This window comes from Arvicola amphibius, chromosome 1 (assembly GCF_903992535.2).
Source record: "Arvicola amphibius chromosome 1, mArvAmp1.2, whole genome shotgun sequence".
Taxonomy (NCBI): domain Eukaryota; kingdom Metazoa; phylum Chordata; class Mammalia; order Rodentia; family Cricetidae; genus Arvicola; species Arvicola amphibius.
In genome coordinates this window covers 148121247-148131505 of record NC_052047.1, presented here as the reverse complement: position 1 = coordinate 148131505, position 10259 = coordinate 148121247, and the positions used below count along the sequence as shown (strand labels likewise).

Here is a 10259-nt window from a genome sequence, read left to right as displayed (position 1 = left end):
CATCTCCAAATAAATAAATATTAATACAACAAACTTAGAGTCATGAGTGGGTGGGGCTGGGGATAGGGCCTGGGGAGCCATCCCCCTCACCCCACAATGCTACTGCAATGTAAACTTTCAGGAAACCCTGTGGCTGTGGCTATGGCTGCCCTCCCCAGGCCAGGCAACCACAGATACCCTGGGAAAGGGGGCGGAGAGGAGGCACCGAGATGCCGGCAAGAAAATTCAAGGCGAGGTCCTGATGCTCAACAAAGCTTTCGGTTTCCGCCCTGTGCCACCAATCGCCTTGGTGACTGCTGGGTCTGGTCTGTCCCTGTCCACCTCTCTTAGTATTACATCTTCTGGCTTCTAGGCCACCTCCAGCACAGACCCTAACCCTCACTCCCTATCACACCCTTCTTGAGACTGGTCATCTTGTTTCCTGAACTGGATATGTAGTCACTGGGGCAGGGGAGCAACACCCATCCAAGGAGAGGGAGGGAAGCCAAGGGGCTTCACCCCAGAAAGGCACATGCTACAGTGGCCCCACCCATGCCCTCCAGGTGTGTTTCTGCAAGTGCCACCTGAGGAACGGAGTGGGCACTGGCAAGTGGTGAGCAGAAAGCAGGGAGCACCTTTATACCCACCTGAGCCATTTGACTCCCTCAAGCATGACCTCTGTGGAAACAGGATGGTGCCACCTTTTCCCGAGACCCTAGGACTCTAGGAGCTAGTAAAGGGACAGGGCTCACACTCCCCACCCAAGGCAGAGGAGGACAGAGTTCCCACTGTCTGTTTCCTGGCTCAACAAATGTTGGTATGCAGGGTTTTTCACCCCAGAATGGAAGCACAGCTGATTGGGGCAGAAGGTCTGGGGGAGCTAAGGGTCAGAGATCAGAAGCCATGGGCCTCCAAGTGCAGGGTGACCGAAGCTGCCGGAGACTGCATCTTCTTCTTAAGCCGGTTGAAGTCCTTGGCTGAGCGCCACAGCCAGGTCTGCAGCTCCTTCAGCAGCCAGAAGTCATCCATCTTTTGGAGGAAGTCACTGTGGGCAGGGCCAGGGGCCCAGGCTGGCTCAGTCCCTGGCAGAGGCTGGGGCAGTGGGTAGCCAAGAGCTGCCATGACCCCTGCAATGCTGCCCAGCAGGCCCTGAAGACTGGTACAGAAATGGGCCAGACTGCGCCGCAGCTCAGCTGTGGCAGCTTGACGGTTGAGGCCGCGCAAATAACACAGGAGGTGGCTGTAGGCCTCATAGTTCTGGGTCAGCCGCAGTTTGTCATTGAGGCTTCGCCACACTTCCAAGTTGACAGTGGCCCTGGGCAGGGTCTCTGCCCCCAACCGAGGAGGATTGAAGTCAGGCTCGTTGAAAGGGGGCCCCAGGTAGTTCAGCTGTGAAAAGGAGAGTGTGATGGGGAAGGAGGAGGGCAGATCGGCAGCCTGCCACCAGAGAGACACCTCCTCCCAAACATGGTAGCCCTCTTCATAGACCTCCTGAGCTTTTCCAGCAAGCGTGTCGTTTGCATGGAGGTGACAGGTGAAGCAGTGGGGTGATGGCCTCTCCTATGGAGAGGTGCAGAAAGAGAAAACCACGAAGGAGCCACTCAGGAAGGATGTGCTGATTGGCTGGGCGGAGAGTGCCCACCACAGGGCAGGCAGAGAAGAAGAAGACCCCGAGGAAGCTGGAGGCCAGGCTGGAGAGGCAGAAGGTGACCTCTGAGAGTGCAGGCCAGGGAAGAGCTCAGGAAGGCAGCAGAGCTCCGCAGGCAGCAGAGCCGCAGAGAATGCTGTCGGATTTGGTGAGAAGATGCCTGGTGACCTGGGAGAGGCGGTTGCTGTGGCCTGGAAGCCAGATTGCAGGGGGTTAAGGAATGAGTGGGTGGAGAGGAAGTGGAGGCAGAGGGTGTAGACGACTCCTTCAAGAAATTTGGCAGAAGATGTCCGGAGAGAAAGGGTCGGGAATTAGAAAGGGTAGCAGACTCAAGCAGAGGTTTTCTGTGCAGGAAACCAGCCAGAGGAGAATCTGTATCAAAGGCCGAGGGGTCGGGTGGCACCAAAACTCCTCTTCGACAGACCCGGTTCCTCAAGCAAAAGGGACAAGGGATAGTAGGATACTCACCAACACCCCAGAAAAGAGGATCAGTCGCTAGGAGCAGAGCTGTGAAAGGAAGAAACCTAGGACTTCTCAAGAGGGGACAGGAGGAAGGGCATGCAAGGCAGCACAGCATAGGAAGAGGGCAAAGCCCTTGCCAATGCCTCAGGGGATCGGCCTGAGGCCCAGGGAAGGGGATGTGGGAGACGTGCATCTGGGAGGGGGAGAGAAGAGGGGCGAGGCCTGGGATGGGCAAGGGCCCAGGGGGAGGTTCACACGCTGACAAGCACAGAGACAAACTAATTTCCTCGGTGTATCCTGGGGCTGGAGCCAGCTCCCCCGCCACCCTCCTCCCCTTTTCTTCCCTGGCTCGGGAGTAGGGTCTGGGATATGGAAGAGGAACACGGGAAGAGGGGGCCTGTTCCCCATGGTCCTCAGCGCCTCCTATCCTCTTCCCTTCTCTCCTGGGCTCTATGAACCTCTCTGGACTACCCTCAAATTCTTACGATATAACCACCCTCCATACCCCAAACCCCTTGCTGTGACTGCCCTGGATTCTTTGTCGACCTCTCCTACGACCCCCACTCCCCAAGAGGCCTGTGAAAGATGGGAGAGGCAGACGGAGGGAGGCCCATGGGTCTAGGACAGCAGGGCCCCAGGTCTGGGGGCAGAGTCAAGCAGGAACACAAGCACAGAAGGTGGGGCCCTCCATCCCCACCCAGCCCCGCCCTTGCAAGAGACACCACAACACGGTGTAAACAGAGGAGACTTCCCCAGCCCCCAGGGGGAGGCAGGCAGCTGGGCTGGCAGCCAGTGGGGAAATGGGCCAAGGCGGGTTCGAGGCCTGCCCACATGCCTAGTCCTGGGGCCAGGATGGGGGCGCACCTGAGAGGGAAGGACAGGAGATAGGCCAGATGGGAGAAACCGTGTGGACCCAAAGGGCCTCTCATCACCCAATCATTCACTAGGACCCCTGCACCATGCTCTCTCTTCCCAAAAGCCTCTGTTCCCTCTTTATCCAGTGCCCAAAGTAAACGGACATGGGAAAGGATACTCACATAGGTCCCAGCCAAGCTGCGGAGTTGGTGCTCCAGGTAGCGGGTGAGGTCATAGGTTTTCTGGATGGAGGGGCCAGGCCCTGGATCTCCTGTGCGATTAAGAGCTGGCACTGCAGGGAGGTGCCACAGCACTGTGCATAGGCAAGCTAACATCCCCCACGAGTCCCCTGTGGACAGGATGGGCAAGAAGTATGAGGATGAGCCCAGGCCCATCAAACTCAACAAAGGATGAGTGGGGAAGCAGTTGGCAGCCCCTCAGGTGTCTGTCCCCACCTTGGGCTAGGAAGGGGGGTGAGGCTGAGAGACCGGATGGGAGGTGGAGGGGACGGAGGAAGGGAAGCAGTTCTGGTCCAAGAGCGTGTGTGGAGGTGTGTGCACAAGGACAAAGTCCTGGCAACTGTGTCTATCGGTAGATGCTTGACTGCATCTGTCAGCTGAGTCTCTGGCATGTATGTCACTGGATGTGCCAAAACTGTGTGCAAGCGTGTACTCAGAAGGGCAGACCAGGCGTTAGGGATTTTATGACAATATGCCAGAGTTCCAGGTGTGTCCCAGCCTCTTCTCCATGTCTTCTCGTCCTACTGCAGCAGGAACAAAGGGCTGGGAATATGGCATATGCTAATTCTGGCGAGCTGTGAGCAGTGAGCCCTGTGGAAAAGTGAAGAGAGGCTGCAACCAGGAGAGGTAGGAGTAGGGTTTCACAGCCAAGGTCAGGCTGAAGGATCCAAGATGGTTTGGGGAGCGAGAAGTGGTAAGCATGTACTAGGATATCGCTCCTGGGTGTGACGAGGGTCTGACAGAGTTATCTGAAGATGTAGTGTTCCCCTTGGGAGCAAGTTTGATTACCCCCTCCCCCTTTTCTTTCCCTGCAGTGCTAGAATCAAACACAAGGCCTGGACATGCAGGCAAATGCTCTACCACTGAATTATGGCCCAGCTCTTTGTTTTTTGAAACAGGTTCTTCCTAAGTTCCCCAAGCTACTTGTGAACTTATGATCCTTCTGCCTCAGCCTCCCAAGCAGCTGGAATTACAGGCCTGTATCAACAGGCCTTGCCAATGTCTGCCCTGTCTTTGTCTGGGATGCTGGAGGGGACACCAAGGGGACAGAGGTATAAAGAGGCAGCCTGGCCCATAGAAGGCAATGGAAGGTTTGATTTTCCCAGAAACCTAGATGGGCCAGAGTCAAGTGGGAAACACTTTTCTAAAGGGCTTTTTAAGTGAGATCCAAGATCAAAATCAGCACCCATCTGGGCTAGGATAGGGTAGGAATATAATTAGCTGTGGGCTAGGTTAGGTTTAAGGACTAGGCTAGACTTAACATTTCAGATGAATTTGGATTTGGGATTTGGTTGAGTGAGTGTGGTTGAGATTTGAGTCCAGGAAGAGGATGTGGTTAGGTTTGGGCAGGCAGAAGGTTAGCTGAGACTAAGATCTGTGAATTTGTTGCTTTACACATCAGATAGAATGGGGTTTGGCATGTCACAAAAAGCAGGGATAGTTTGGGTTTTAAGCTTGGATAGGTATGAGGTCAAGTGGTTTCTTTACTCTAGTTTACATTTTATACTTCCAGATTCTTCTGTAATGACACATGGCTTAGAAACAAGTGGATAGCTTTACAATCTGACGGTAGTCAGACTCAGGTAGGTTTGGAGTTAAGGCATGAAGACCAGACTAAGGTTAGAGTCTGTCATTAGGAGTATTTAGAAGTCACTATCCAGGACTGTTGTCTCATACAGAATCCAGAAAGCAGTTGAGGATTTTTGCTGTGGCATTGGTCCTCCTTACAGACTCTCAGGTGCTTGACTAAGTCAGCTTTGCAGGAGGAGTGTGTATCCAGTCACACACAGGAACCCATGTCTTTGGATGTGTGCATATGTGTGCAAGTTCACATATGTTTCAGACTGCAGGATCAGACACTCAGCTGCTTCCTGGGCAAACAGGCTCCACTTTCTTCTCTTCCTTGTTCCTTCCTTGGTCCTTTCCAGCCCTAGTTCTTAACTAACTCTGTTTTCCTTTCTAGTCCCTGATTACTGAATCCCCAGATAGTCCAAGTCCTCTGTACAAATCCCTGGACATCTGGACAAATGCCCTGTAGATCCTGCGGGCATCACGGAGGGCTAGTTTGGAGATTAGAACCATGAGTTGAGCAGCAGCCCTCCCAGCCTCAAGACAGTTTTTAAGATGAAGTACGGTTTTGCTGGAAGTTAGTGGTATTGCCAAAGTCCTGCCAAAGCAGAAACTGGAGGCTTGGCTGGCCTCTTCACCCGACCCTGCCAGAGGCAGCCCCAGCATCGGGAATCCTGGACCAGGCTCTGTCTGTCCCATAATGTCAGGAGCCCAACCTGAAGCTTGTTTCCCCCTCCTTTCCTGGGCCCTGTGGACATCCCTGGGGAGAAAACTCCTTACACGGGGACAACAGGGGGGAGAAGAAGCCTTTGGATAAACAAAAGCTAAGTCATCTGGGCAGAAAAACGGCTCATGAAATTAACCAGACGAGGCCGGTGTTTCCAGGAATATTTCAGTTCTGAGGTAACTGTATCACTGCAGGCTTGGGGGGGGGGGGGGGACACGGGAGAGCAGAAGGAGCCTACTGACCAGTCCTGGAGAGAAGCAGAAAGGAACAGCAACCCTAGGAATCAGAGTGGAGGCCAGGAGAGGAGAAAGGACAGGCGAAGCACAGGACAGCTGCCCTATGACAGCTCTGATCATGGGCAAGATGTGCCCAGCTTTCAGGCAGCCAAGCTGGAAGGCCTGCACAGAGAACACCTGAGCTTAGTGTGACCACAGAGCCAGGGGCTCCCAGTGCCTGGAGCCCAGATCTCTGCTTCCCTCTCTAGCTCACAGTATGCAGGTGGACCCCACCATCAGGCTGTATTGCAGCCCCCTCCCCCAGCCCTCGTCCCGCCTCTGGCTGCTGCCCACTGATTGTTTACATCCCCTTCTCCTTGTGTTTATAAATCCGGCTGAGCACGTGAGGAGCTAATGAGTGCAGCTCACGTTTCCTGCTGCAGCACCCCCACACCCCCCATCCTGGCCCCTGCCAGGGCCAGCCCCTAATTCTATCCAGATCCCTGGGCCCTGGGAAACAAGGCCCCTCATACACACACACACACACACACACTCACGCACGCACGCACGCACGCGCACACACACTGCCTTAGTCCCATCAAGCCCAAGGGCCACCCCCACATGCTACACAGGCAGGCCTTTAGCCAACCTCCCCTCAGCTCCTGGCCGGTCTCATAGGCTGACCACCCTCAGTGAGGGTGGGGGGCTCAGCAGTGCAGATGTCCAGGGTTGAGGGGGGAGACTGCACCTGGGACTAGGGGCTAACAGCTGTTCATCCTATAGTTGAGTCCAGAAGTTCTATAGTCTAGGCTGAATATAGGAGCCAGAGGAAAGGTCCTGCCCTCAATTCAGACCAGAACCAGCATCCGGGTGACCTTGGAGAAGTCCACTGAGGGGAGCTGGAGGGAGTAGCCGAAGAAGGGGTGTGAGATCCAGGAATCCTACCCAGAGAAAGACCTTTCTTTCCATCCTCAAGACCGGCTTGTTCCTTTCTATTTTTTCCTTCCTTTGCTTCTGTCTTCTCAGGTTCCCTTCCCCCAAGGCTGCTGAGGGATGGGAGCATTGGTGGCAAGGTAGGCCTGGAAACCAGGAGACCTAGCTCTGCCATGAACTGTCTACTGACTGTGGGCTTTCATAAGCAGCCAGTGCAGTGCTGTGCCTGCTAAAGTTTCTCCCAGCAGAATCATGTGGGGCTTTCCGCATTCTCTCCAGCATGCCCATCTTTCTCATCCTCTTCCTTTCTAGTCCAAAAGATAGCAGAAACCAGGGGCAAGGAAAGAAGCAGAAGGCAATGCCGATCGGTCCCTGTGAAGTCAGTCCAGGAGCCGCGCTTGGGCTGAGGAAAAGCTGCTCCGATGTGCCTGCCACAAGAGGGCTCTTGAAGCACTCAGGGAGATCAGAGGGGAGTCCACAGCCACAGGCTGAGCAGCCCACTGAGGCCAGAAGCCGCCGGAAAAGAAACGAAGGAAATAGTTGAAAGCCGGAAAAGAAACGAAGGAAATAGTTCAGAGCAAGGGTGCGGGTGAACTGGAAAGGGTGCTGAGGTCAGAGTGTGCACGAGGGTGTGGGAGGGGCTGCAGAGTGCAGGAGCCAGGGTGTGAGCAAGCAGGTGGGATTCTGGGGAAGAATGTTAAGTGTCAGGCATCAGTAGCTAGTGTGTAGGGGTGGCCTGCACAAGTGCGAATTGGACACGAAATGTGCAGCCCAGGGGTCATTACTCCAGTCAGCAGACGCTTCTGGGGCTGCCCAGTGATAGTGGCTGACGTTTCTATGTTCCTCCTCTATGATGAAGTGTGGCTACGGGGCACTAGAGCTAGAGGGGTGCGACCTGTCTGGGAAATAAGAACTTGTGTTTCGTGGTGGGGGGCGAACTATGGCAGCGTGTCCTGGATTGAGATGGGTGTCTGTCAGAGACAAGGAACGTCGGAGATTTCCCTAGGTCAGATTCCTGGGGCGAGAGAGGTACACCTGATGCTCTCCACCATTCAGGCTGCCGCTATCATGCCTCCACTGTCTGCCCTCCCTCCTCCTCTGGCAGGTTCTTCCTGCCCGTGGGCTCTGGAGAACACAGAAACTGGGGGTCTCCCAGAGGGAAGCCTCCTGCAAGCCAGTGTAATAGAAAGGTAGGTGAGAACATGGGTGTGGGGACTTTGAAGAAGCTGCGCGGACTTTGCGTGAGGGTCTCAGCCTGGAGAAATTGGGAGGTGGGAGTTGGCAGGTCGCTGGCCCTACCTCCCCGACCGTGACCTCTCGATCCCGGACCCCTCCCGGCGGCGGTGGCGCCTTCCCCTTGTGTGGCCCCGGCGCCCCCGGCCCCGCCCCCCCTGTCCGCTCCTTTCCAGCGGCGGCGGGGGCGGAGGCGGGGTCCGGGCGCCGGGCTTCGGCTGAGCCGCTGCCCGCTCCAGCGCGTCCACTCCCTGCCCTGCCCGCCCTCCTGCCACGGGCCGCCCGACCAAGCGGCCGCTCGAGGGGCCGCCGGCAGCTCTCGGCGCTCCCGGGCCGCTGACGGGTCCGGCCGGGCTGCGTCTCCCCCCACCCCCCTCCCGCAGTAATCACTCCCAGGCCACCGCGGGCCCGTGGCCCCGGCCGCCCCGCCGCGCCGCCCCGCCGCGCCGCCCCTACCTGCCGCCGGCTCCGCGGCGGTGGGCAGCATGGAGGGCTCCGGCCACGCCGCGCGCAGCGTAGGAGCCGGGAGTCCCGCGGCCCGACCGCCCGGCCCGGCCAGGCTCGCTCTGCCCTCCGCCCTCCTCTCGCGCGCCCTCCTCCCTTCCCCGCCGGCCGAGGAAGGAGTTCGGCGCGGCCCGAGGTGTCGGCCTCCCCGCGCCTCCCGCTGCTCGGCCGCGGGCTCCCCCTCTGCCTCCCTCCCTCCCTCTTCCTCTCCTGGCCCCCTCCTCCCTCGCGCCGCGTCCCGTCCCCCCCACCCCACCCCCGCACGCTTGCTGCCCGCCTCGGAGTCGCTCGCCCCGACTCCGGCGCGGGGCTCTGTGTCCTCGGGTTCTCTGGGACCCCGCCTCGCTGGGGCTCCAGGTGGCCAGGTCTGCGGGTCGTCCAGGCTCCCCGCCGCGTTCTCGGCCACCTCCCGGCTCCGCCGAGCGGACTCCAGGAATGCCGCGTCCCCACCCGGCCCCTCTCGAGGGCGCCCGGCCGTACCTCCCCAGCCCGAGCTCTGCTCCCCGACCGGGCCCCGGCGTGGGGCTCCGGGGGTGGGGAGGAGGACGGGAACCGGATCTCACTGCCGCTGGGCGGGGGCGGAGGCCGAGGCCTCGGACGCCTGGCTCCTACCTGCTCGGAGGTCCATGGGGCTGGGGGCCGGGCCGGCCGGGCGCGGCTCCTCTCCCAGAGGCTGGCGGAGTGGGAGGGCGAGCCGCGGCTCCGGCGAAGCTTTAATAATCCCATCCGCCAGGCCCACTCGCAGGTTTTTTTCTCTCGGTTTCGCATTTTTTTTTTCGGTGTGGGACATTCTGCAAACTTTTTTTTTTCTGACGTGTAAAGCTGTAACCACAAATTGTAGCAGCCCTCCCCGGGGTGGGGGGGAGAGGGGGGAGGAGGGAAGGGAGGGCTTCTGGGGCTCCTCTCCCTCCCACAACACTGAGGGGGGGTGAGGTGAGGCAAGGCTGCGACGGTACCACCCTAGGCCTCCTGGGGGAGGGGGCAGGGAGGGCATCGTCCCTCTGCAAACCCTTGAGAGCTTGGAGAGGGAGCTGGCCTTGGTGTGGTCTTCTTCCTTGGTGTCGGCCAGGGCATGCCGGCCTTCCCTCTGCTCCCTGCTGGGTTTAGGGTCCCTGTGCCCACCCTACCTCTGCCTCTTCATTTCCAACCTTCCCTCCCCCTCCCACTTGAGTAAATGCAATGACACATTCTCTCAAATGCCAGCAAGCTGGCCTCCAAGCAAGTGATGGTGTTTTTCCTGCTGCCCTTTGTCTGGGCTGACCGCCCCCCTTGCCTATTGTCCCGCCGCTTGTGCTTGTCCCATTTCCAAAAGCTAGAGCTAAGTGAGCCGCCAGCGGCTGGGGCAGGTGACTAACCAGCTCATAATGCCCCCTGAGGAAGGACGAGGGCACGAAGGCCCTGCTTCTCCCTCAAGTTCACAAGGGTTTTCATTCTTCCCAGTGACCAGAGAGAGTGCACATGGGTGGGGGATTTGTAATTCATTAATCAGCACAAGGCACCGGACCAGTTTCAACACCAGAGGCTTCACGGGTGACTCAGCGGGAACGCGCAGATTCAAGGCCATGAGAAGACCAGACCCAGCATCCCGTTTGTGAAATGCTTCCCCATCGAGACATTTGGCATCCTCTTCCCTTTGGGGTTTGGGGTTGTTGGTTTTTCCGGTGGTGAGGTAGGGGTGGTTTGGCACTGAGCGCTCTTCTCCCTCCTTCGCCTCAGGCCTGGGTTGGGACTTACTGAGTGGGAGACCTAGGGGACCCATAAGCCCAGACCCTCCCTGGAGGGTCTCCTTTCCTCCCCCTTCCTCCCTCTCCAAAGGGCTGCCAGGGGGAGTGAGTGAGCAAGAGAGTAGTGCAGAGGAAACAGCTGTCCTCTGGGCCTTGGAGACAGCACCACTT

The 10259-nt window shown here is 57.9% G+C and overlaps 1 protein-coding gene across 1 annotated transcript; it reads right to left on the bottom strand.

The window, feature by feature from the left end:
• Clcf1 (cardiotrophin like cytokine factor 1) lies at nt 1–9089 on the bottom strand. The gene is made up of 3 exons (XM_038336228.1): nt 8977–9089; nt 3127–3293; nt 1–1368 (listed from the first exon to the last, which is right to left on the bottom strand). Exons 1-3 carry the CDS (start codon nt 8990–8992, stop codon nt 874–876), a joined length of 678 nt encoding a protein of 225 aa, XP_038192156.1. The 5' UTR covers nt 8993–9089; the 3' UTR covers nt 1–873.
• Nucleotides 9090–10259: the final 1170 nt, after the last annotated feature.

What these genes read in the sequence shown, in the direction of transcription:
- Clcf1 (XM_038336228.1), bottom strand. An exon ending in GCAGCTTGGCTGGGACCTAT is followed by an intron (nt 1,369 to 3,126) that starts GTGAGTATCCTT and finishes TCCTTTTCACAG; the next exon opens with CTGAACTACCTGGGGCCCCC.